We start from the raw sequence: 26,843 nt of genomic DNA on the forward strand, positions 1-26,843 counted from the left end.
GTTGCCATTGAAACCCCAGCTGATGTCAGGGTCATATGCTTTAGGGATACTGGTTGGTGAGCTGTGCTGCATTTGGCTGCTGCCCTGTGGCCGCTCCTATTGCTGGAACCTTCTCTAGCTCGATCTAGGCAGTTCACTTCTGGAACCTTCAGTACCCTCATCCAGGGAGCCTTCAGAGAGCCGAGACTTCCGGTGGTTACTGATCCCAGGGCTGACCACTAGCCTCTCCTAAATTAACCAGCCTGTCATTGCTCTGTGTGATACAAACTCTCCTCTGCGCTGCGTGGTCATTGCCATTGCCACCCCCTGCAACTTGTTAACAAAGGAAGCTCACTCAGTGGCCTTGATGAGGGGCAGCCGGGCAGGGAGTTTCTGCAACTGCGTGCTCCAGATCTCGCGGGAACACCGACGGGAGATCACACCTGATCCCTATTTCTGCAGACGTCTTGGGGAGATTGAGAAGGAAGAACCAGCTGCTGCTGCAAAGACTGTGACCGAGGAGGAAGGTCGGGTAGGTGGACTGCTCCAGTTCCCGAGGTTCCTGCTGCTCAACCTTAGGTTGCAGACTGGCCTGAAGGTAGGCGGTTCCCGTCTGTGCCCAGGAAGCAGTGCCCTGCTCCCGCCCGGGGCCGGTGGGGGGCGGGGGATGTTTGCAGCTCCCCCTGCGGGGGCCTCTGCACGGGTAGGGACGGCCGGCTAGTATCTTATGCTGTTTTTCCACTGACGCTTAAAACAGAAAATAGAAATGAGGTTGAAGAAAAGTACACGATTTCTAAAAAAAACAAACAAAAAACAATGACAAAACACCCCACGAAACACAACATACACACACACACACACACACACACACACACAGTCTCTCTCTCTCTCTCTCTCTCTCTCAAACCATATGGCCCCTCTAGCAATTTTCAGTGGTCAGTATGAATTGTTAGAGAAATCCCCCTTCCCCAAACTCCCTGTTTATCGGGCCACTTCTCAGCGAAGCTGATTTTTCTAATCATTCCGATTAGAAAAAAGTCTCCCTCAACATTTGGGTTTAGAATTTTAGGCCCAGCATGTATGAGTACTTGAAATGATTGTGTGTATTTATTCGCTCTGTTGCTTGGCGGTTAGGTTTCAGGTCATCCCGTCTCCCTTTTCTAGAATAGGGGATGCTTTCAGGCTTTGTTTTACCCTTGTCCATAGAAGAGTGCCTGGTATGAAGTACCTGTTCCCGTGAGTAGGTTTTGGTTGCCTGCATTACTATTTTGATATTGGAAAATGGCCTTTGAAAATAGTTGTTTTGAAACAAAGCTATGAGTTTATTATGTGGGCCTCAAAGTGTAGAAAAGTAATAGTAACTGCCAGAAAAGAGAATCCTCAAGGAATATAGATTAAGGCAGTGCTTTCTCCTTACGTGTGGAAGCTTAGAAAGCATTTCCAGGGTTTCAGCTCTTCTATTTGACAAACTTCGTGAATAACCTTCCCCCATTAAGCAAACCTGGTAACCATTGTAATCCCGTGTGCTCATCTATACAATAAAGGGATTGAATTAAATCATCTTTCTGTGCTTGTAGGACCAGCTGGACAATAATGTGAGCTTGCAGTCATGTATTTATATTCTGGTTAAAATTTTCTTTTTGGGTCTATAACTTGGGGCCCAGTCTTTACCTTTTGGGGGTCTTTAGTTCCCTCATGGAGAAAGTGAGGGTATTTAAATACATGATGCAGTTCAGATATCTATGAAATTCTGTAACATTTATACTTCTTGAGTTATAGCAGTGTTTAAAGCCTTGAAAATGAATTAGTTGCACTGTCTTGCATTTCAGTTTTTGTGGGATGAAAAAGTTAGGGAGCTAAACAATTTTGCAGTGCACATGTTCTCAGATCGTTGTAAATTTGGTTCATAATTCAAGAAACAGGGTGGTTTATGAGGTAAGAGGATGGTTTGAGGACCATGATAATTCAGAAGCCCTAGGAGGTTGGAAACTAAAAATTAGTACTGTTAAACCTTGGGTTCTTGTGTTTCTATTCCAGATACCCTGGTTTTCTCATTTTGAGACTATTAACAAAAGCATCTGTATTGATTTTTACTTGTCATTTAAATTGCAGGAGTCAAGACTTGAGAAGTTTTGCTGTGAAAGTCAGGAATTTAATCCATTGTAAAACCCCACTGATACACTGTTTAGAAAAGAAGGTGATAGACACCAGGACTACTTTATTATAAGTCACAGATGGTTAATTTGATCTTGATTAACATTATAGTACAACCAAAACCCACAACTTTTTATTAGAGAACCTCTGGGATTATGAGAAGCTAGGAGTCACAAATGCTTGTGAAAATTCCTAAGCCCAAGGTTAGCAGGTATTTATTTCCCAGTTACAACAAATTATCTCCCCGTAGTATTGAAGAAAAATTTATACTTCTATCTTTTTAAAGTTGAGTTTCTGGTTAAATCTCTTCACCAAAATGGACAGTGTACCTTTCTCTTACATTCAAAGGTTTGTTTAGTGATGACTGTGGAATTATAAACTGGAGGATGTGAACATTTATTATTGGAAACAGCATTTTAAAATAATGGTTTTTATAGGAAACTTTGTTTACATACTTTTGTATATCATGCCTGCCATTGAGACTTTTTATAATCACAAAAATTTGAGGTAACTCACTGTCATTTTGCTATCATAGTTCTAATAATTTAGTATTGGACTGTGCAGAGTCCTTAAAATTAGGAATAAATAAAGGTATCTCTCTTTATATAAAGCTATCATAGAACTAAGACAAGTAGTTCTTGATTAAATTTAAAATACAATGCAGAATTTTGATTATATCTGTAACAACCAGTTTTAGGAACAGATTTTTGCATCAAAACACAGTGAATGTAGATACAAAAACTTGAAAGAAAAAGTTGAACATTTGAAAAAAAGAGAAACTTAAATCTGAATATGGTGTCAAGACATTTTTTTGCTCGTTAGGGCCCCCCAATTTCTTTCTAAGAGTTGGAATAGTATTTATTTCTTTAGAAATATTTCAAAATTTATTAGAATTAGAAATTCATTTTATTACTTTCATTTTACCAGTGCTAAATAATATTTTCTTACATTATAACAATTATAATCAGCTAATCGTTTATTAATGGATGTCTCTATAGCATAATGGCAAAATACTATGGTAACTAAAACATTGATCCAAATAATTCATTCCAGATATATAAGGTTTACATGTTGACATCAATAGTTTAACTGAACTATATTATTTAAGTTTATAAATGGTGTATTTGTAATGCCTTCCTCAGGTCAACATGTTCTTGGCTCCCAAAAAATCTTCTGTGGTGTCTGTAAAGAATAGAGGTGCTTTATGTGAAGAAAACAAGTAACGATTACAGTAAATTCTTGTTTTATTGCCCTTACCAGAGGCCATTAGAAAAATTACCAGCTATAGCTGCCTCCCTTTGCTCAGAGGGTTCTTCCAGCCTGTACTTCTCACCTTCAAATTTACAAATTTATTTTTCATTCCTCACTCCTTTTCAATACCTTTGTTGGCTTATGTTCTGTTCTCTTTAACCCCTTTAGATTGCCGTGGGTATTGGATTTTCTGCCTGGCTTTGATTTCTTCATAGGATGCTGTTCCTCAAATTAGTCCTTTGCACAAATGCTCTGATAGGTGACACCTAAGTCTGCCCCACACTCTCTGGATACTTCACCCCTGTTGATGACATTCATTTTTCTGGGAGTGAGCACCATGCATTATTATGAATTAGGCTTGCCATCGGTGATAAATTTAACCCTGAGTAACGTTTAATAGAAAGAAAGCTCTTAGGCAAAAGAATATATTTTAAAGAAAGGGTGAATTTTGTGCATTATTTTCTCCTTAAATAAATGTATCAGAAAAAGAAGGTAAAGTCAGTATATTTTTAATGGTCGATGAAATATTAAACCATTACTTGCTACATACAGCTTGTTTTATTTTCTTCATTTCATAATCACAAAGTTAAATCAAAAGAGTAGAATCTTTCGAGTGATACGTATAGAAAATATTTATTTAAGAAATTGACCTTATGCATTTGTGGCAGCTGGTTAAACAGTCTTTATGAAGCTGTTTTGTGTCTGGTATAAGGTCAACAGGGCTGGCAGTCAGAAAGAGAAGATGATAGTAAATAGGGTAGAGAACGGACAAACCGGGACCCATGAGGACAAAGTAAAACCTTACTCTGTTTCTAGGCCTACAACTTTGGTGATGAGAAGATCTTCTAGGAGCACATGGTGTTCTTCACAGGACTAAAAACCACACGGCCCAGTGAGGATCCTACAGGACCTGGAGAAGCCACAGGAGCTGTGGACTCGCTGGTGCCTCACAGTACCCTGGTGAGTCGGCAGATAGTGACAGTGTGTGCAAACTGCATCAGTGCTGGGTATTCTGAACTTTCAAGCATGAAGAGCATAGCTACTGCTTTACCTCTGTCCACCGGTCTTGCATAAATTAGCTCTCGTGGCCTGCGTTAACTTGCAAACGTGCGTGGAGGCAATGTTGCGAAACATAATCCAGTTTAGCTAAATTGACAGTCCACATCCACCCACTGTATGCACAGTTTGCTGTATAAATTTACATGGCCACAGACTGTGTGTGATCGTTTCTAGTGCGCTCCCCATTCTCGCCAATATTTGGTGTTGTTCATTGGTTTTATCTATTTAGTGTAAAATTGTATCTCATTATTCGTTGTGGTTTTAACTTGTATTTCCCCGATTAATGAGAAGTGAACATACATGCATACGCTTACTGACCACTTGTGTTTCCTCTTCTGTGGAAATGCCCATTCTTATCTCTTGGCTCATCTTTTATTAGATAATCTTCTGTTCACTGATATGGTAAAAAACTTCATGTAATCCTATTATTAACTCTTTGTTGATATTTTATTTGCGAGTATCTTTTCCTAATTTGTGGTTTGTCTTTTCATTTTTAAAAGGTGTCCTTTAATGGATGTATGTCTTTCTTGATTTTGCAGTGGTGAATTTTTTGAGTTATTAATACCATTATTTTCTGTGTTTTGTTTAGGAAATCCTTCCCTATACCAAGGCTCTAAAACATTCTAAAAGTTTCACACATTTATGTCATATTTCTTGTTTAACTACTTGCTGAGAGAATTCAATTACCGTTGCCGTTGTTTCTCCTGTATGGATAACCAGTTGTCCTAACACTAAATATTGAAAAGTTGTTCCCTTCTCACTAATCTACAAATGTTATATATTAAGTTTCCATATAGGTTAGATCTGTTTGGAGAGCTTTATGTAAATTACTCTTAGCTTTATAGTAAGCCTTGATAATATTTCTTTGGGAGTACTTTGGTTATTAGTGGATGTGAGGTCTTTCAAAGAAATTTTCAAGTTATGAGTAACTAAAGGATTGTATTATATTGTTTTATTCAAGTTACAGTAAATGTGTAAGTCGGTTTGAGTTGAACAAATATATTTTTTACAGTGTCTGATTTTCACACATGAAATTTCTTCTCCAGTTTTAATCTTTTAATATCTTATGCAAAATTTTATAATCTGTTGGTAGAAAGTTCTTGTCTAATTTTCTTAGGGTTATTTCTAGGTAGCAAATAGACCTTTTTTATTAAAGACGACTGCATCAAATAATTAAAGAATTTATCAAGTATTTTTTTAATATTTTTTCTCTAGATTATGTTTGGTTTATAACAGAATTATGTATCTCAAATAATGATAGATATTTTTTTATTTCCATTTATTATGTCTTTTTTTCTGGCCTAATTATACTGTCTCGGGCCTTTACTACAATTTTTAAAATTATTTTTTTTGTGGTAAAACACATAAAATTTATCATCTTAACCATTTTTAAGTATAAAGTACACTAGTGTTAATTATGCCCATTGTTGTGTAGCAAATCTCTATAAATTTGTCATCTTGTAAAACTGAAATTCTATATGTATATAGCAACTTTCTGTTTTTTTTCTTTCCCCTACAGTCCCTGGCAAACACCGTGCTACTTTTCTGTTTGTAAGGGTTTGACTCTTTTAAATATTTCATATAAGTGGAATCATGTAGTGTTAGTCTTCTTGGAATTGGTTGCTTTTACTCGGCAAGTGTCCTCAAGGTTTATCCATGTTGTAACATATAAGATTTCCTTCTGTTTAAAGGCTGAATAATATTTCATTGGATGTATGTACTACATCTTATTATTCATTTGTTGATGGACATTTGGTTTGGTTCTACGTCTTGGCTGTTGTGGATAAGGTTGCAATAAACGTGGGTGTGCAAATATCTCAGATCCTGTTTTTAATTGAGGAATGGAGTTGTTAGATCATATGATAGTTCCATTTTTAATATTTTGGGGATCCTCTGTACTATTTTCCATAAGAGTTGCACAGTATTACACCCCCATCAACAGTAATTCTAAATTCTCCACTACCTTGCCAATGGTTGTTAATTAATTAATTAATTTATTTATTGACAGCAGCCATCCTATTGGGTGTTAGGTGATACGTAATTGTGGTTGTGTTTTCCTGGTGATCAGGGATACCAAACATCTTTTCATATGCGTGATGGTCATTTTGATACCTTCTTTGGAAAAATGTCTGTTCAAGTCCTTTGCCTATTTTCAAAATGGATAATTTGTGGGTTTATGTTAATTGATATGAAATTTTTATATATTCTAGATATAAAACAGCATATGAAAATATGATTGCAAATATTTTCTATAGTTCCACAGGTTATTTTTCATTCTGCTGATTATTTTGTTGCACAGAAGTTAAATTTGATCTATTCCATTTATGTATTTTTCTTTTGTGGCCTGTGTTTTTGGTGTCGTTTACAAGACATTGTTGCCAAATTCAGTGTCCTGCAGGTGTTTCTCTGTTTTCTTATAGAAGTTTTGTAGTGTCAGGTCTTATGTTTAAGTCTATAAATGATTTTGAGTTAATTTTTTTATATGGTGTAAGACAAGGGTCCAATTTCATTCTTTTGCATGTAGATATCTAAGTTCTCCACTATTTGTAGAATAGACTATCCTTTTTCCATGTATAGTTTGTCACACTTCTCAATGATCGTTTAACCATAAATGTGAGAATTTATTTGTGGACTTTCTATTCTGTTCTATTGATCAGTGTGGGTTTTTTTTTAATGCTAGTATCGTTCTGTTTGGATAACCATAGCTGTATAGTACATTTTGAAATTAGGATGTGTGAGGTTTCCAGTTTTGTTTTTCTTAAGAGTTTTTTTTAAATTTTCTTGGCTATTCATGGTCTTTTGTGGTTCCATATGAATTTTAGAATTTTTTCAGTTTCTGCAAAAAGATGCCATAAAGTTTTGATAGTTGCATTGAATGTGTAGATCATTTTAGGTAGTGTGGATAATTTAACAATATTAAGTCTTCTGATCCATAATGTGGAATATCTTTCCTTTTATTTGTGTATTTAATGACTTTCAGTAATGTTTTTTTTAGTTTTCAACATACTGGTCTTTCATCTTCTTGGTTAAGTTCATTCTTAAGTATTGTATTGGCACTACTAATGGAATGTAAACAAAAAATTCTTCCATAAATTGTTTGTTGTTAGTGTGTAGAAATGCCATTAATTTTTGCTTGAGTTAATTAGTTTTAACTGTGTGTGTGTGTGTGTGTGTGTGTGTAATCTTTAGGATATTCTACATACACAATATCATGTCCTCTGTGAACACAAATAATTTTACTTCTTCCTTTCTGATTTAGATCCATTTATTCCTTTTATTGCCTAATTATTTGGGCTAGGACTTCCATCAGTATGTTGAAGAGAAGTGGTAATTTATTCAAGAAATAAATTCCTCTTGTTTACGGTGATTAATACTTTCGATGTGTGGTTGATTGATTTTTCTAGTATTTTATTGAAGATTTTTGTGTCATTATTCATCAGGGATATTGTAGTTATCTTTTTCTTATAATATCTTTGTTTGACTTTGGTATCAGGGTAATGTTGGCCTAGTAAAATGATTTTTGAAGTGTTATATTCCCTTTAAGTTTTTCAAAGATTGATGTTAATTCCTCTTTAAATGTTTCATAGAATTCTCTAGGGAAGCCATCTGGTCCTGGGCTTTTCATTAATTTTTCCTCTCCCATTTGATTTATATGGACATCCATAACTGGAAAAAAAAAAGTGCCTCTGTACAGCCTCCCGAGACACCTGAGAGATTCATCCATCTGTGCACTTACTAGAGAGTGGACTGGACTGTGGAGGAGGTGGTGGAATTAGGAGCAGCAGAGGCAGTGATGACAGAAAAGGCAGTGAACCGACACAACTACACAAGGAGGTGTAGAGGAAAGGCACTGAGTGGGGGTCTGCCTGACTGTAGGTGCTGCAGTTGCAGCTGGAGACCATAGTGAGGAGGGGAAAGGAAAGGGAAGTAGACAGACAGAGAAGACTGCAGAAGGGAATCTCCTGCTGTCTGCTCTGGGAGGCGAAAGGATGAGCCATAGTTCTTAGGGACCCCCTTTCCCACCTGAGGGTACCCGCTAATGGGCCTTGGGAACAGCCAATGCCTCAAGCCATTGGTACACATACCTCCCCCACTCTGCCATCATGTCCCCCCCGCCTTTTTTTCTTTTAAATGTGTGTATGTACTCAGTAAGAGGAAGCAGAGACTTCTGTGATAGGTCACCTTCTGGAAAACAAAAGGAAGGCTCTTCACTACCAACTTGTTGAACTGTTAGAATCAAAGTAAGCAAAAATTGACTAAGTAAGAAAGGTGTTTGCTTCTTGAAATGCAGTGGCAGAGGCACTTCTCATCAAATACCATGAAAAATCATAATACGGATCACAAAAATAAAATTTCCACAGTTGAACCCAAAGGCGCAGAATATTATGCTCTAACATAAAAAAATTTTAAATTGTTGTTAAGAAAAAAACTGAGACACAAGGAAAGTCCTAAAGGCAATACAGTGATCTCAGGAATAAAACTGATGAACAGAAGGAGTATTTTACCAAAGAGATTAAAATCCTAAGAAAGAACTAAACAAACTTGACAGCTGAAGAACTTGATAAATGAGATAAAGAATGTGTTAGAATGCATTGGAAATAGAGCAGATCGTATGGAAGAAAGATAGCAAGCTCAAGCATAGAAACAGAAAAATAGTTGAAGTGAAAAAGGAGAGAACTAAGATTTAAAAAAAAATATTTTTAAATGTTTGTTTTTCAGAGAGAGACAGAATACAAGTGGGGGAGGGGCAGAGAGGGAGGGGGACACAGAATCTGAAACAGGCTCCAGGCTATGAGCTGTCAGCACAGAGCCTGACGTGGGGCTCAAACTCACAGGCGATGAGACCATGACTTGAGCTAAAGTTTGGACACTCAACTGACTGAGCCACCCAGGCACCCTGAGAACTAAGATTTTTTAAAAGTGAAGGAACATTAGAATTGTCTGGCTCCATTAGAAAAGCCAGTATAGGGGCGCCTGGGTGGCACAGTCGGTTGAGCGTCCGACTTCAGCCAGGTCACGATCTCGCGGTCCGTGAGTTCGAGCCCCGCGTCGGGCTCCGGGCTGATGGCTCAGAGCCTGGAGCCTGTTTCCGATTCTGTGTCTCCCTCTCTCTCTCTGCCCCTCCCCCGTTCGTGCTCTGTCTCTCTCTGTCCCCAAAATAAATAAACGTTGAAAAAAAAAATTAAAAAAAAAAAAAAAAGAAAAGAAAAGCCAATATAGGAGTAATGGGTATCCCAGAAGAAGATGGGAGGGCAAAGGGAGCAGAGATCATATTTAAAGAAATAATGGTTGAGAACTTCCCAAACCTGGAGAAGATATGTAAGTCCATGAGGCTAATGGAACACCTTATTGTCTCAATGTAAAAAGACTTTTACACTATAACTGTCAAAATTCAAAGATAAATAATTTTAAAATCAGCCTAGGAAAAAAAGACAGTAACCTACAAAGGTGTGCCTATTAGCAGGTTTCTCGACCTACAAAGGTGTGCCTATTAGCAGGTTTCTCGACCAAAACTCTAGAGGCCAGGAGGGAATAGAATGATATCTTAAAAGTATTAAAAGATCAAAACTGCTAGCCAAGAATATTCTATTTGGCAAAGTTATCCTTCATATATGAAGGAGAAATAAAGGCTTTACCAGACAAAAAAAAAAAAAAACAAAACAAAAACAAGCTGAGGAGTTCACCATTACTAGACCTGCCTTTGAACAAATGTTGAAAGGAGCTCTGTAAGCTGAAATATGACGGAAGTACACAAAACTTTGATTAAAGTGATTAGTAGTCAGAATTAGAATATTTTGACTCTTTAACTCTTTTTGAAAAATAGTATATTAGCGGCGGGGCACCTGAGTGGCTCAGTTGGTTAAGCCTCTGGTTTGGGCTCAGGTCATGATCTTGTGGTTGGTGGATTAGAACTCTACATGGGGCTCTGTGTTGACAGCTCAGAGCCTGGAGCCTGCTTTGGATTCTGTATCTCTCTCTCTGCCCCTCCCCCGCTCGCAATCTGTCTCTTGGTCTCCCTCTCTCTCAAAAATAAATAATAAACATTACAAATATTTAAAAAAAGTTAAAAATAAAGGAGGGGCACCTGGGTGGCTCAGTCTTTGAGTATCTGACTCTTGATTTTAGCTTAGATCATGATCTCACAGTGCCATCTGACTGAGCCCTGTGTCAGGATCCACACTTGCATGGAGCCTGCTTGGTGTTGTCTCTGTCCCTCTACCCCCTCCCCCTCCCCCTCCCTCTCCCCCTCCCTCTCTCCCTCTCCCTCCCTCTCCCCCTCTGCCTCTTCTCCACTCATGCACACACACACACACACACACACACACACACACTGTCTCACAAAATAAATAAACATAAATACATAAATATTAAAAAATAAAAGACATCAGAAATAACTACAATTTCCTTACAGAATCACAGCATAAAAGAGGTAACTTGTGACATCAAAAATATGAAAAGAGAAGAGTAGAAGGATAGGATCTTTATAGGTGAGTGAAGATTAAATTTCTATCAGAATAAAAAAGACTTTTATCTATAAGATGTTTTATGTAAAATTCAGGGTAACCATGAAGCAAAAATCTAGAGGAGAGACAGGAGACTTTTTTTTTTTTTTTTGGTGCAAAAGTGATATTATTGAAGCACAGGGACAGGACCTGTGGGTAAAAAGAGCTGTATTGGAGTTGTGAAGATTGTTTATATACTGTGGGGTTGGGGGAGGTAAAGGCCAAAGGGAGGCCTCTGAAAGGACTTTCATATGCTAAGGAAGATTCATAAAATACTGGAGGCCTTATTATTCTCAAGCTAAGGTTGTTTTCTCTCTAGAAAGCTTTAACAGTAAGACCTTAAAAAAAAAAAAAAAGCCTGAGCAAATCACCACGGAAAACCTCCAACGTACACAAGCTAGGCTAAGATAGAGGGGAAATGACAATGGAACAAAATAGCCAAAGGAAAAAGATAAAATGGCACTAGTAAACCCTTACATATTAATAATCACTATAAATGTAAAAAGATTGAACTCACCAATCAAAAGGCACAGAGAGCCTGGATGGATTAAAACAACAACAACAAAACAACCCTAAACAACCAAAAAACAAACAAACAAAAAAAACAAGACCCAAATATATGCTGCCTACAGGAGACTCATTTCATTTCTAAAGACTCACATACGCTGAAAGTAAAGGATGGACGATGAATTTCCAAGCAAACAGAAATGGAAAGAACGCGGCCAAAGCTACTTACATTAGACAAAAGAGACTTCAAGCCAAGAAGTGTAAAAAGAGACAAAGAAGGTCATTATATAAAGATGAAAGGAGTCAGTATATCAGGAAAATATAACAATTATAAATACTCCCAACACCCAAGTACCAAAATATATGAAGCAGTTAATAACAGGTCTTAAGGGAGAAGTGGACAACAATACAAGAGATTTCAGTACCCTACTATCAGTAATGGATAGATTGTCCAGACCAAAAATCAACAAGTAAAGTTTGGAATTGAGCCACATTTTAGAAAATGGACACACACTTCTAAACCACCATTGACTCAATAATTCAAAAGGGAAATAAAAAAAGTATCTCAAATGAAAATGAAAGTGCAATATATCAAATACTGTGGTGCAGCAGAAGCAGTTCTGAGAGGAAAGTTTATGGCAATAAACACATATGTTAGGAAATTAGAAAGATCTCAAAGAATTTAACTTTACCTTTCAAGGAACTAGAAAAAGCAGAATAAGTACAAAGTTAGCAGAAGGAAGGAAATAATAAGGCCAAGAACAGGAATAAATAAGATAGAGACCAGAAAACCAATATAAAGGATCAAAAAACTAAACTCTGGTTCTTTGAACAAATAAACAAAATGGGTAAACCTTTAATTAGAAAAAGGAAAACGAAGACTTAAATAAAATTAGAAATGAAAAAGGAGATGTTACAACTGATACTGTAGAAATACATAAAGCCATAAGAGATTACTATGAACATTGACATGCCAACAAATTACATAACTTAGAAGAAATGGATACATTCTAGAAACATACAACCTACCAAGACTGAATCAGGAAGAAATAGAAAATCCAAACAGACCAGTAATGGTTGAACCAGTGATCAGTAAAAGATTGAATCAGTGTTTTAAAAAAAACCTCCCAACACAGACACTCTGAGACCAGCTTCACTGAAGAATTCTACCAAATACATTGGAAGGATTAACACCAGTTCATTCTCAAACTCTTCCAAAATACTGAGGAGGAAAGAATACTCTCAAACTCATTTTGTGAAGCCAGGATTGCTTTGCTCCCCAAACCAGATAAGAGCACCACAAGAAAGGAAAACTGTAGATTAATATCCCTGGTGAACATAGATGCAAACTGAACTCAGGAACATGTTAAAAGGATTATATGCCATGACCAAGTGGGTTTTATCCCTGGGATTCAAACATTGTTCAACATATGCAAATCAATGAATTTAATACACCACATCAATAAAATGAAAGATCAAAATCACATGATCATTTCAATAGTTACAGGAAAAGCATTTCACAAAATACCTTTCCCTGATAAAAACCCTTAATAGAGTGGTTATAGGGGGAATGCCCCTCAACATAATAAAGTACATTTGTGACAAAGCCATAGATAACATTAAACTTAACAGAGAGAAATTGAAAGTATTTTCTCTCAGATCAGTAACAAAGCAAGAATGCCCACTCTCACTATTCCTATTCAATATAGTGCTGAAAGTCCTAGCTAGAGCAATTTGGCAAGATAAAGATATAAAAGGCATCCAAATCAGAAAGAAGCAAAATTGCCCTTATTTGCTGATATGATCCAATATTCAGAAAATCTCAAAAGAATCAGGCAAAAAAACTATTGTAATTAATCAATTTCTGTAAAGCGTCAGGATACAAAACCAATATACAGAAATCGATTGCATTCCTTTACACCAATAATGAAGCATCTGTAAAAGAAAGAAAACCACCGCATTCATGATAGCATCAAAAACAATAAAATACATATGAATGAATTTAACAAAATAAGTGAAAGATTAGTACAAGGAAAAGTATAAAACTTTGCTGAAAGAAATTGAAGACCTAAATAAATGGAAAAACATCCCATGTTTATGGATCATAAGAATGAATATAATTAAAGTGGCTATATTACTCAAAACTGTCTACATATTTAGTTCAGTCCCCATCAAAATACCAAAGATATTCTTCACCAAACTGGAAGCAATCCAAAGATTTGTATGGAACCACAAAAGACCCCAAATAGCCCAAGCAATTCTGAGAAAAAAGAACAAAGCTAGAGGTATTACACTTCCAGATTTCAAACTGTACTATAAAGCCATAGTACCAAACACAGTGTGATGCTAGCACAAAAGTAGACACATTTACCAGTGGAACAGAAGAGGGAACCTAGGATTAAAGCCCAGCATATTATACAGTCAGCTATTTGACAAGGGAGTCAAGAGCATCCAATGGGGAAAGCATAGTCTCTTCAGTAAATGCATTGAGAAAACTGGAGAAACACATGTAGAACGTGAAATTGGACCCTTATCTCATACCACTCACAAAAATTAAAATGGATCAAAGATTTAAACTTACGACCCGATACCATAAAACTAAAAAATATAAGACAGAAGTTCATTCATATATTGATTTTGGCATTAATTTTTGGGCCATGATGCTAAAAGCACAAACAACAAAAGAAAAAATCAATAAATGGGACTACAGTAAATTTAAAACTTTTGCACAGCAAATTAAACACCACCATGAAAAGACAACCTATAGAATAGGAGAAAATGTTTGCAAATCTTGTATTAGAAAAGGGACTAACATCCAAAATATATAAAGGAGTCATGTAACTCAAAAACAATAAACAATCGAAATAAAAATTGGGCAGAAGAACTAAATAGACATTTCTCCAAAGAGGACATCAAAATGGCCAACTTAAGGAGTGAGATAGTGCTTAGTGATCAGGACTAAACCTTCTGTTGGCATAGATTGAATGTGTGGAATTAATTTAACAGACAACTTTGAAGAGTTTCTTTGTAGCAGACTGTGCTGAGAGTTGGAAATACCGCAGTAGCTGCAATTGACAAAAACCTGCCTGATAACTCAAGAGATCTGGCCCACTCAGTGCTGGGTTTGGGGATCGTCAAGGATTAGCTTTCTAATCAGAAAGAAAACAACACGTTTTCACATTGTACTTCCTTTTAAATATCATCTTGGCAATGTTATGGACATCATGTAGAACATAATATTCTAGAAGTTTATTCTGATTGTAGAAACAATGCATGCTGGCTGAAGCAGTACGGTCAAAAGAAAGTAAATATGACCAAATAATGTAACTTTCTAATATTAACTTTTATAGGCTAACATTTTGCCCCCCAAATTAACATAATTTTGAACATGTTGTCTTGCTGTCTGCTTTTTCTATTTTATATTTGAATAAATACAAAATTATTAGAACACCTACTGTGGAAATACTTAAAATATCCACAAGTATAAAAGATCCATTGGTTACAAGGTTACCATCCAAAGTTTAGCACTATTAATGTCTTATATTTTTTTTGGTAACATTTATACACATAGTGTTTTAAAATTTGCCATATCTAGAAGTTAATGTCTTTATTTTCTCATTTAAGTTTCCATCCTTTGGTTATTCACTTATGCATTTCCCTAATTGAGGCTGGTATAATTTATAAAGTTGATTGTATAGATCTTGCTCTCTAGTTCTGTTTTTCAAATGATAGATTTGTTGAACTGGAATATATTTGGGTGAATGAATCTGAGTTTTCGGTGCGTAAGTACACAATGTCTAACGGCTTTTCATAATATTCTTAAATTCTCAAAAGTAGTTTCTTGAGAGATTTGCATGCCTATGTTGTGCTAATAGTGGGTTGTAAAATCTTTTAGAATAATATTTCAGGCAAAATGGTTCTCTTTCTCTTATACTGAATGTCCTGTTTCTATTCGTAGTCTAAGTTTTTTCCAGTCTCTTAAGTAGCTATTAGAATTCTTCACTAGGATGAGGCTTTAAGGGAGCATTCTTTTCCCAGTATAAATGTCTAGCTTTGGGGTTGGCCAGTGCAGGTTATGGAATCAAAGCAAACCTGATAGTCAGTAGACTCTGATGTGCACTCAGGTTGACGGGACGGGTAGACCATGAGTTCTACCCACATTCGAATTTTGGCGTTACGTCCTACCAGATGTGTAACCTTGGCTCTCTGTGTATCAGTTTTCTCATAGGATATTACACTTATTGTACTTTTCACCTATAAAATTTCTATTTGATTCTTTTTTATATTTTTTTCTTTCTTCACATTGTCTATTTTTTGAGACGTCGTTCTCCTGGTTTCCTTCAGTTGTTTGTCTATGGTGTCCTTTGGCTCTTTGAGCATCTTCATAGGTCATGAGGAGATGTTTTACAGATGATGTTAAGAGAAAAAAATGATAATATATGTGAAGCATTTACAGTAATTATTGGCTCATCTATAGTAAGCTCTCAGTAAATACCAGCTTATTATTATGTAGGTTGCTCTGACCCACTCTTGGCTTCGGTAACATAAAAATTTTTTAAGTAATAACCTGAGGAATGTTCTTGCAAAATTCCTGTCAATGAGGTTACCATTGTTATGTTTAGTTTTATGTTTTTCTGTCACTGATGCTTATAAAATGAATTAGTAGCATATAAAACTCCTTACAGAAACCAGTAAAAACTCTTCTCATGATGGTGAGGCAAGGCTAGTCTTTTTACAATGCCATGGTAAAGGAAATTGATACTGGCACAAGATGAGAGATGGAACAACAAAAACAAACTTAGAATCACTCAAAGAGTCATAAATCAATGGAGAAGAGAATCCTTCTTCTGTCATTCTCTGGGATACTTGTTAACCAAATGACAAAGCTTCCTACCCAGTCAAAACAATTTAAATTCTTACCTTGAAGGGGAGGGAGTTAAGATGACAGAGAAGTAGTGGGACCCTGGGCTCTCCTCACCCCTCAAACACAGCTGTATTGAGATCAGATCACTTGAAATTCCCAGGAAACTGATGGGAGGACTGGCAGAATGATCTTCATGTTGTCAGGTGACCGCATAACAGGTATGAGAGGTTCTATTCTGGAGGAATGGAGCAAGTCCAAGTGGTGCTAGATGTTTTAAAATTTTGAGTTTTAAATCCTAGTCATGTGCCAAAGATAAAATGCAGGAGGACTGTGGCATAGGGCATGCTGACTGCTCTCACCATTCTTTGAGGGCTTCCTGAAGAGTAGGGGGTAAGAGATCCCCTGTCTGGGGGGGTGGGCGGTGCCTTTTCCCCCCAGTACCAATATGGTGGGACTTCAGAGAGCAACACAGTGGCCCCCAGTGGAGGCAGGACCCGTCTACACCAAACCCACCCCACTGTGCCTGGCAACTGCATGTTTACTGGGCCGGGTCTGACTGACGATGAGTCAGTGCAGCGGGCCTGTCCTCCAGAAGAACAGCCCAGGCAGCACCCCACATGCACCAAGTGTACTGATAATCGAGTTCTTCAGAACAACATCTGCAGTTCTGATGGAAATAGGACCAGGCTTACTTGTTCTTCTTTTTTTCCTCCTTTGGAATCAAGCTTATGGTTTTTTGTTGGTTTGATAATTTGCTTTTTCATTTCCTTTTCTCTTGTTTTTTGGATCAGGCTGCTTCTTTTCCTTTTTAGATTTTATCTTTTCTTTTTCTTTGGATTCAGGCTTACAGTTTTTTTATTGTTTTGGTTTTTTTTTGTTGTTGTTGTTCCTTTTCCATTTCTCTCTCTTTTTTTTTTTTTCTTTTGATCAGGCTTTTTTGTCTCTTTTTTTTTCCTCCCCCCACCCACCTTTATTTCCAGGCTTATTTTAACAAATAAATCAAAGCACACCTAATTAAAGATCCAAACGCTTCCCACTGAAAGCAAGGAGGAGCTCTGCAGAAGACTGACCAGTGGAAAAGAGTAGCCAAAATGCAACAGCAGAGGGCACACAACATATACTAGAAACACTTATGGAAATACCAGACCCTGGACAGTGTATGATCCCTTTTTACTATAGCAGTACTCCAAGTGCAGGAAACATGACAAGCTTTCAAAACATGCAAAAGAAAGAAACTTAGCCAAAATGACAAGATGAAGGATTTCTCCACCAAAAGAAAGGTCAGGAAGAAATCACTGCCAGGGACTAGTTCAAAACAGATAGAAGCAATATATCTGAACAAGAATTTAGAACAACAGTCATAAGACTACTAGCTGAGCTTGAAAAGAGCATAGAAGACACCAGATAAATCCTTTCTGCAGAGATCAAAGGCCTAAAAACTAGTCAGGCTGAAATAAAAAATGCTACAAATGGATGTAAAACCACCCGGATATAGTTACAACAAGGATTGAAGAAACAGAATAGGTGATACAGAAATAAAATTCTATAAAATAATGAAGCTGAAAACAAGAGAGAAAGAAAACTATCAGATCATGAAGGTAGACTTAGGGAACTCAGTGATTCTATAAAACAAAACAATATCCATATATAGGAATCCCAGGAGAAAAAGGCTGGGGAAAAGGGGCAGAGGGTTTATTTGCACAAATTATAGCTGAGAACTTTCCTAATGTAGGGAAAGGAACAGGCATTCAAGTCCAAGAGGCACAAAGAACTCCCCTCAAAATCAACAAAAACAGGTTAACACCACAACATATCGTATTGAAACTTGCAAAATACAAAGATAAAGAATTCTGAAAGCAGCTAGGGACAAATGGGGCTTAACCTACAAGGGTACACACATAAGGTTAGCAGCAAATCTGTCCACTGAAACCTAGCAGGCCAGAAGGGAGTTGCAGAAAATATTTAACGTGCTGAATGGGAAAAATATGCAGCTAAGAATTCTTTATCCAGCAAGACCGTCATTCAGAATAGAAGGAGAGATAAAGAGTTTCCCAGACAAAAATGAAAGGAGTTCATGACCACTAAACCACTAAAGAAATTTTAATCAGCGCTCTTTGAGTGGAGGAAACAAAGAAGTAAAAGCAACAAAGACTAGAAGGGACCAGAGAACATCCCCAGAAATACCAATTCTACAGGTAACGTTAATTTTCAGATCACAAGGCTATGATACTTGAAGTCAACCACAAGAAAAAATTTGGAAAGATCTCAAATGTTAAAGAACATCCTACCAAAGAGTGAATGAGTTAACCAGGAAATTAAAGAAGATATTTACCAAATACATGGAAATGAAAACACGACAGTCCAAAACCTTTGGGATGCAGCAAAGGCAGTCCTAAGGGGGAAGTTTATTGTTATTCAGGCCTATTTCAAGAAGTAAGAAATCTCCCAAGTACATAACTTAACCTTACACCTAAAGGACCTAGAAAAGGAACAGCAAATAAAGCCTAATGCTAGCAGAAGAAGGGATATAATAAAGATGAGAGAAGAAATAAATGATATAGAAACAAACAAAAAAACCCAAGAGAACAGATCAATAAAACTAAGAACTGGTTCTTTGAAAGAATTAACAAATTGATAACCCCTAGCCATACTTAGCAAAAAGAAAAGAAAAGAGAAAGGACCCAAATAGATAAATTAACAAAGGAAAGAGGAGAGATCACAACCAGCACCAGAGAGATACAAACAATTACAAGAGAATACTATGAAAAATTATATGCCAACAAACTGGGTAATGTGGAAGAAATGGAAAAATTCAAAGATACTCATGAAACAGGAAGAAATAGAAAATTTGAACAGACCCATAACCAGGAAAGAAATTGAATGAATAATCAAATCTCTCCCAACAAATAGGAGTCCTGGGCCAGATAGCTTCCCAGGGGAATTCTACCAGACATTTGAAGAAGAGTTAATACCTATTGTTTTGAAGCTGTTCCAAAAAATAGATATGGAAGGAAAACTTCCAGGCCAATATCCCTAATGAACATGGATGCAGAAATTCTCAGCAAGGCACTAGTAAATCGAATTCAACAGCACATTGAAAGAATTATTCACCATGATCAAGTGTGACTTATTCCTGGGCTGCAGGGCCCATTCAGTATTTACAAACCATTGTGACACAGTACTTTAATAAAAGAAAGCATAAGAATCATAGGGTCTTGTCAATAGATGCAGAACAAGCATTTGTCAAAATACAGCATCCATTCTTGATAAAAACCTTTAATGAAGTAGGGATAGATGGGACATACCTCAATTTTGTAAAGGCCATATATGAAAGACCCACAGCTAATATCATCCTCAGGAAAAACTGAGAGCCTTTCCCCTACAGTCAGGGACAAGACAAGGATGTCCATTCTCACAATTACTATTTACCATAGTATTGGAAGTCTTAACCTTAGGAATCCGAAAACAAAAAGAAATAAAGAGCATACAAATTGGCAAGGGAAAAGTGAAACTTTCACTATTTGCAGATGATGTGATACTCTATGTGGAGAACCCAAAAAACTCCATCAAAAATTTGCTAGAACTAATACATGAATTCATCAAAGTCACAGGATAGAAATGTGCAGAAATCTGTTGCATTTGTATACACCAGTCATGAAGAAGCAGAAAAAGAAATCAAAGAATCAATATTATTTGCAGTGGCACCAAAAAGAATAAGATACCTAGGAATAAACCTAACTAAAGAGCTAAAAGATCTGTACGCTGAAAACTATAGAATGTCTATGAAAGAAAGTGAACACAGAGAAATGGAAAAATATTCCATGCTCATGGATTAGAAGAACGGATATTGTTAAAATGTCTGTACTACCCAAAGCAATCTACACATTTAATGTAATCCCTCTCAAAATACCACTTCACTTTTCTCAGAGCTACGACAAACAATCCTAAAATCTGTACTGAACCACAAAAGACCCTGGATAGCCAAAGCAATCCTGGAAAAGAAAACGAAACTGGAGGCATCACGATTCCACATTTCAAGATATATTACCAAGCTGTAGTCATCAAGTTAGTATGGTATTAGCACAGCAATAGATACATATATCAATGGAACAGAATAGAAAACCCAGAAATGGACCCACGATCAAATGGTCAACTAATCTTTGACAAAGCAGGAGAGAATATCGAATGGAAAAAAGACAGTCTCTTAAACAAATGGCATTGGGAAAACTGAAGAGTGACATGAAGAAGAATGAAACTGGACCGATTTTTTACACTATACACAAAAATAAACTCACAATGGATGAAAGACCTAAACGTGAGATAGGAAACCATCAAAATCCTACAAGAGAAAACTGGCAGCAACCTTTTTGACCTTTTTGAGAAGGTGACTTCTTGACATGTTGATGAAGGCAAGGGAAACAAAAACAAACATGAACTGTTGGGACTTCAAGACCAAAAGCTTCTGCATAGTGAAGGAAACAGTCAACAGAACTAAAAGGAAGGCTATGGAATGGGAGAAGATATTTGCAAACAGCATATCTGATAAAGGGATAGTATCCAAAATCTATGAAGAACTTATCAAGCTCAACTTCCAAAAAACAAAGAACCTAGTTAAGAAACAGGCAGAAGACATGAATAGAGGCTTTTCTAAAGAAGACATCCAAATGGCTAACAGACACATGAAAAGATGTTCAACATCACTTATCATCAGGGAAGTACAAATCAGAACCACATTGAGATGTTTCCTCATCCCTGTCAGAATGGCTAAAATTAATAACACGAGAAACAGGTTTCTTGTGGCTAGGATGCAAAAAACAGGGGAACCCCCTTGCACTGTTGATGGGAATGCAAACTAGTATAGCCACTCTGGAGAACATTATGGAGGTTCCTCAAAAAAACTAAAAATAGAACTACTCTATGACCCTGTAATTGCACTATTAGGTATTTACCCAAAGGATACAAAGATAGAGATTTGAAGGGGTACATGCACCCCAGTGTTTATAGCAGCATTATCAACAATAGCCAAACTATGGAGAGAGCCCGAATGTCCATTGACTGATGAATGGATAAAGAAGAGGTCATGTGTGTGTAGATACACACACACACACACACACACACACACACACACACACACAGGAATATTACTCAGCCATCAAGAAGAATGAAATCTTGCCAGTTTCAGTGACATGGATGGAGCTAGAATGTATTATGCTAAGTGAAAAAGTCAATCAGAGAAAGAAAAATATTGTATAAGCTCATTAATAAGTAGAGTTTAATAGAACAGATCAGGGTGCCTGGGTGGCTCTGTCGGTTAAACATCTGACTTTGGCTCAGGTCATGATCTCACGGTTCGTGAGTTTGAGACCCACATAGGGCTCTGTGCTGTAAGCTCAGAGCCTGGAGCCTGCTTTGGAGTCTGTGTTTCCCTTTGTCTCTGCCCCTCCCCTGCTTGCTCTCTATCTCTCAAAAAGAAAGAAAGGGAGAGAGAAAAGAAGGAGAAAAAGAGAGAGAGAAAGAAAGAAAGAAACAAACAGATGAATATATGGGAAGGGGTGGTGTAAAAAAGAGGAGAGAGGGAAACAGACCACAAGAGATTCTTCACAATAGAAAACAAATTGATGGGTGATAGAGGCAGTGGGAGATGGGTTAGATGGTTGATGGGTATTAAGGAAGGTACTTGTGATGACTACTGGGTTTTGAATGTAAGTGATGAATCACTGAATTCTGCTCTTGAAACCAATATTGTACTGTATGTTAACTTACTAAAATTTAAATAAAAAAGATAATTTTTTACTTGAATTTATAAATTTATTTAAATTTCTTAATGATCAAAGGGTTATATTTTTAAGTCTGCCAACATTTAGAATAAAGTTAAAGCAAATTTTATCAAAATTTTCAAATGGATATTTTCTCGTTATAAAAAAATGTATTTTAAACTGTTTACATTTAACATAAACATAAAAAGTTTAACATTGAAAAACATTCGCTACAGATATGACCATATTAATGTCATTATTATATGCAAAACTCATAGAAATACATAAAGTATTTCTCTGTGATCAGCCAATTCTCAAAGAGAACTCACTCTAAATGGAAATAGTAGGTTAAACAGGAGATGAATTAGCTTCCAGATGTTGGGGTTTGCACATAGTCTAATTTAAGCTTCACAAAAACCATGCGAAGTACAAATAGGTTTCCATCGAATTGGTGAAGAGACTGAAACTAAAAGAGGTTCAGTACCTTGCCCACATCTACACTTTGGTAATAATAGCTAAGGCCACAGCCCTTCCCTATAAACGTATGTCAAATTCAGTCTCATTAATAATCTTATTAACACAAAGTTAAATAATTGTATGATACTTCTGTCTATTATAGAGTGTCAGCTTAAAAATATCAAAACTTGTATAGGTATGATAATGTCATTTATGAGTTAAAAAAGGGATACAAATATAAATAAACATGAGATATACTTTTGAGTCCTTTTGCGCTATTAATGATTGTGAAGTTGACAACATGAAAAATTCTTCGATATAAATGTTAAGTTAAAAATAAGATATTAGGGGTGCCTGGGTGGCTCAGTTGGTTAAACGCCTTCCTCTTGATTTCATTTCAGGTCATGATCTCATGGTTTGTGGGTTCAAGCCCTATTTTGGGCTTTGCTTGGGATTCTCTGTGTCTCTGTCTCTGCTCTTCCCCCACTTTCTTGCTGTCTGAAAACTAAATAAACATTAAAAAATAAGATATATAGAATTTATCCTGTAATCCCATCTAGCTTCAAAAAGAGTAGTGAACAAAAAATATTATAAAACAAACCATGTAGATGGTTATTCTTCATTCGTCTAATTCTCCAATTTCCCTGTCAGGCATTTGTTTTTTCCAAAGTGAAACTCTAAGTGTCAGTTTGAAAAAAGAATGTAAAAGCATGGGATGTATTTCTTAGATTAAAAAATAAATCTGTTAGTATTAATTTCTTTCCATCCCTTCCTTACCAAGGCAACGGGCTCTCTTTTCCAACTTGAAGTGTAATAAAGGCCACCTGGGTTATTTTCATATTCTCTGCCAACTGGCACAACAAGAATGTAGATTCGTGTTTTCACTGGGGAATTGGGGGCAAGTGGTGACAATACTCCTTTATACCAGAGACAGTTTGCTGCTGTAACTCACGATTGTTTACTTCAACAGTGTAAATGTTGAAGTTACAAATTTTGACAACTCAGAATCCTTTGATATATAATTTGAATGTCATCAAGACTTACTAGCCAGTGAGTATAAATGACATATTAATAAGATCCTCAGTTTTATTGGTTTACTCATACCTATATTAAGCGGAAACTTAGTCTTCAGATGATTCTGAACGTGTCCAAGGAGTGCTCAGTAGTAACATGTGTGACCCAATTAAAGTGCTCTTGGAAAATTATATGGGAATTAAATATTTCCAGATTCATATAGAATACTAATGTTATTCTTTATAGGGTCCTAAATATGACTGCCTCATCCTTTTCATCCCTCATTTATTAAAACAGCCAGTATGGAAATATAAATTCTTCTTAGACAATTCTGTAATGCATAATTATCTTCTCTTTTTTTGCTAGCTATTTTTTCTTGGAGGAATTGCCCTTTTTAAAAGGTGTTTTCATCTACAGTGTTATGTTGTCAGATTGCCAGTTGTCATCTTTTATGAATGCTGTTCTATGACAACATACTTGTTTTTAAAAATGAATATGTCTTTCTGGACGCATACTTTGCCATTGAATTTTGATTATCTAAGTTTATAACACAACGGTGAAATTTGCTGCTAAGAGAAGTCCAAAGATTTCTATAAAGAAAAAGTTGAGACTCATTTTATTGCAAAAAAGATTTAGACCATAATCAACTCTACATATTGAATATGTGAAAATAAGTGCCAATCCAAAGAAAAGAAATGCAATTATTTTAAAAGAACAGACAAAAATAGTGCCTTAGTATTTAAAAAAAAAAAACAAAACAAAACAAAAAACTTGACCCTCCAGTTATACCCTACTCACCAAAAATGTGACCATTTATAGGTGGATTTTGATGCTCTTATCATTTTTTCTGAAAAAGAGATATTCAACCATATAGGAATGGGGACCATTTTAGAGTCTATTTATCATGGTTTTTATTGTAAGAACTACCATATGGATAATAAACAGCTGTATTTATGTAATTATACAAGTGAAAAGGACACATGATTAATTATCTTTTTTAAAATTGCTTTTTGGTTACCTGCTATTTATTCAATGGGAAATGTGGGGATTTTAATTAATAATTACAGTAATAACTAAGTATTGAAGGTATATCATAGGACAGACTTTTTAAGATAGAGTACTTCTAATTTTAATGAAAATATTATGAATAAGGAAATTGAAGCTTAGGATTAAAAAAAATTGACCGTGGAAAAAACGCAAATACTGTATTTCATCCAACTTAAGATGCATTGATTAGAAGACCTACCATTTTCTCACATACCACTAAAAATGTTGATAGTAGTTATTTCGTGACATAATACTCTTTTCTGACTTGAAATTTCATACATACTTAAGGATCTCCTTTACGCCTAATTTGGCATATATATCTTCATATAAATAGGTTTTACATATTTAAAAGGAAAATATAGGTCAATGGATTAGGTAAGATATTCTTAATATTTGTTCATATTCAGAGCCTGATTTTTCTGAATCAACATTTTGATGCTAACAAACCACGTTTTTTGCACACATAGTCCTCTGCGACTCTGTCATACCAGAAAGAAAGTTAGTGGAACAGCATTTTTTTAAGGAATCCATAAAATAATTTAAATCTTTTTGCATCAAAATTAAATCCGGCTTTGCAAGTAGGTAGAACTGTTCTACTCCATTATCACCACTAACCCACAATCACTTGCTTCTAGAATTAAAATGTATTTTACTACCGTGTCCAAGTTTGTTTTCCCAGTCACAGACACACGTTTTGCTACTTTGCCCCAAACCTCTGGTGTTTACTCGTATACAGGCAGTGACAACTGCATCATGACTGGCTGAATGTTTCTTGTCTTCAAGAATTGTGAAATGTGAAAAACAAATGTGCTTCACAGAAAAATGAAGTGCAGTAATGGTTAGACCCACAATTTAGACTCTGATCCATATTATTTCAAAGCCTATTTTTCCTTCATCTTACTGACTCTTTAAAAATGGCAGTCTACATAATTAAAGACTGCTAGATTAGACTGTGGGCCTCTTTAGATATGTTTAGCTGTTTTTTTCCCCTTGTGACAGCAAAAACAACTGAAAATATGTTATTTCTTGTATTTTGCAAATGGTCTAAGGGACGTGTTCTTTCTCAAAACAAACTTATTTTTATAGGTTATATTTAGGAGACTGTACAGGTATTCTGAACTCAATACTATCTTCTCTCCAAAGTGGCTTTGATTGCAGATTTCTGTCAAGATATAGGATTTAATAAAAAACAACCAAAACAAATACAAACCTGCTATTTATGAGAAAATCAGTTCAGAATATTAAAGCTATTTGTTTTTAAGACCTCTCCTAAATTTGAGTTTCTAACTTAAAAACAAGTCTTACTCTTGTTACTTTGTATTTTATTCATAGATTATAAATGATGGATCGCTACCATAAAAAGTTCTGGACTTAATATAATAAAATTAATATATTGCAATAAATTAACACTTGGAGTCATTTAATATTTACATGGTTATCTGCTGTAAAAAATAAGCTGAAGTACCTGTGTTATCTTAAAAGAGAATGTAGATAGTGGAAGAAAAATGTGGACTTTTCAAAATGAAATATTTCACTTACACAGGGAAATATGCTGGTATGGAATATACAAGCTGGTTTTCATGACTCTATAACATGAAGTTACCTTTTTTTCTGGATATTCCTTTTCTGGAACTTTGTGACTAGTAATCACACTTCTCTGGGTCCATTAGTAGCTAGACTTTGAGTACATACTGGCTAACTTAGCCTTATATTGGCTCCCAAGGACTATAGATACTGAGACTGTGTGTCTTCTGTCCTGTGATAGTCTAGTGACTCAAGTCCAGGTTGCTGCTAGGGAACCACTCAAGTTGCTTTGACAGAGCCCACGGGTGGCCTACTGGCTCATCAAATAATTCATTGCATCACAGGACACTGAACAGCTAACCTCCAGTGCCTGACTCACTGCACATGACCACACTGGGTTACCTAGTTTATTTGATGTAGGCATGCTTCTTAGTGGTAACACAGTAAAATCTGTCCTTGTTGCTGTCCTCAGTTTATTTAATGTACTCCCTTGCTGTATGAGCTCAATTGTAAAAAAGAGAAATAGGGAGTTACATGTATAGATAGCTTTCGTACTTTGATATCATGTTTCTGTGATCACATTTATCTGAAAATATAAAAAGTTCCCTACCTCATATTAAAATTTTCTCCTCCTTTCCAGCTCTAATATCTGTTTAAGCCTTACTGAAAAAAAAAAGACCTACTGTAATTAAACAATAAATGAAGCTATGAGCTATCAAACTCCATTAT

General features: G+C 36.0%; 1 protein-coding gene across 1 annotated transcript; it reads left to right on the top strand.

The window, feature by feature from the left end:
- Positions 1-343: 343 nt before the first annotated feature.
- LOC121039965 (40S ribosomal protein SA-like) lies at positions 344-4,325 on the top strand. Its single transcript, XM_040490403.1, has 2 exons — positions 344-577; positions 4,201-4,325. The coding sequence occupies exons 1-2, from the start codon at positions 347-349 to the stop codon at positions 4,231-4,233; spliced, it is 264 nt and encodes an 87-aa protein (XP_040346337.1). The 5' UTR covers positions 344-346; the 3' UTR covers positions 4,234-4,325.
- The last annotated feature ends 22,518 nt before the right edge of the window (positions 4,326-26,843 follow it).

This window comes from Herpailurus yagouaroundi, unplaced genomic scaffold, assembly GCF_014898765.1.
Source record: "Herpailurus yagouaroundi ecotype Mexico unplaced genomic scaffold, PumYag 181, whole genome shotgun sequence".
NCBI lineage: Eukaryota > Metazoa > Chordata > Mammalia > Carnivora > Felidae > Herpailurus > Herpailurus yagouaroundi.

What these genes read in the sequence shown, in the direction of transcription:
- LOC121039965 (XM_040490403.1), top strand. Translation starts at nt 347, where the DNA reads ATGAGGGGCAGCCGGGCAGGGAGTTTCTGCAACTGCGTGCTCCAGATC. An exon ending in GGTTGCAGACTGGCCTGAAG is followed by an intron (nt 578 to 4,200) that starts GTAGGCGGTTCC and finishes CTCTGTTTCTAG; the next exon opens with GCCTACAACTTTGGTGATGA.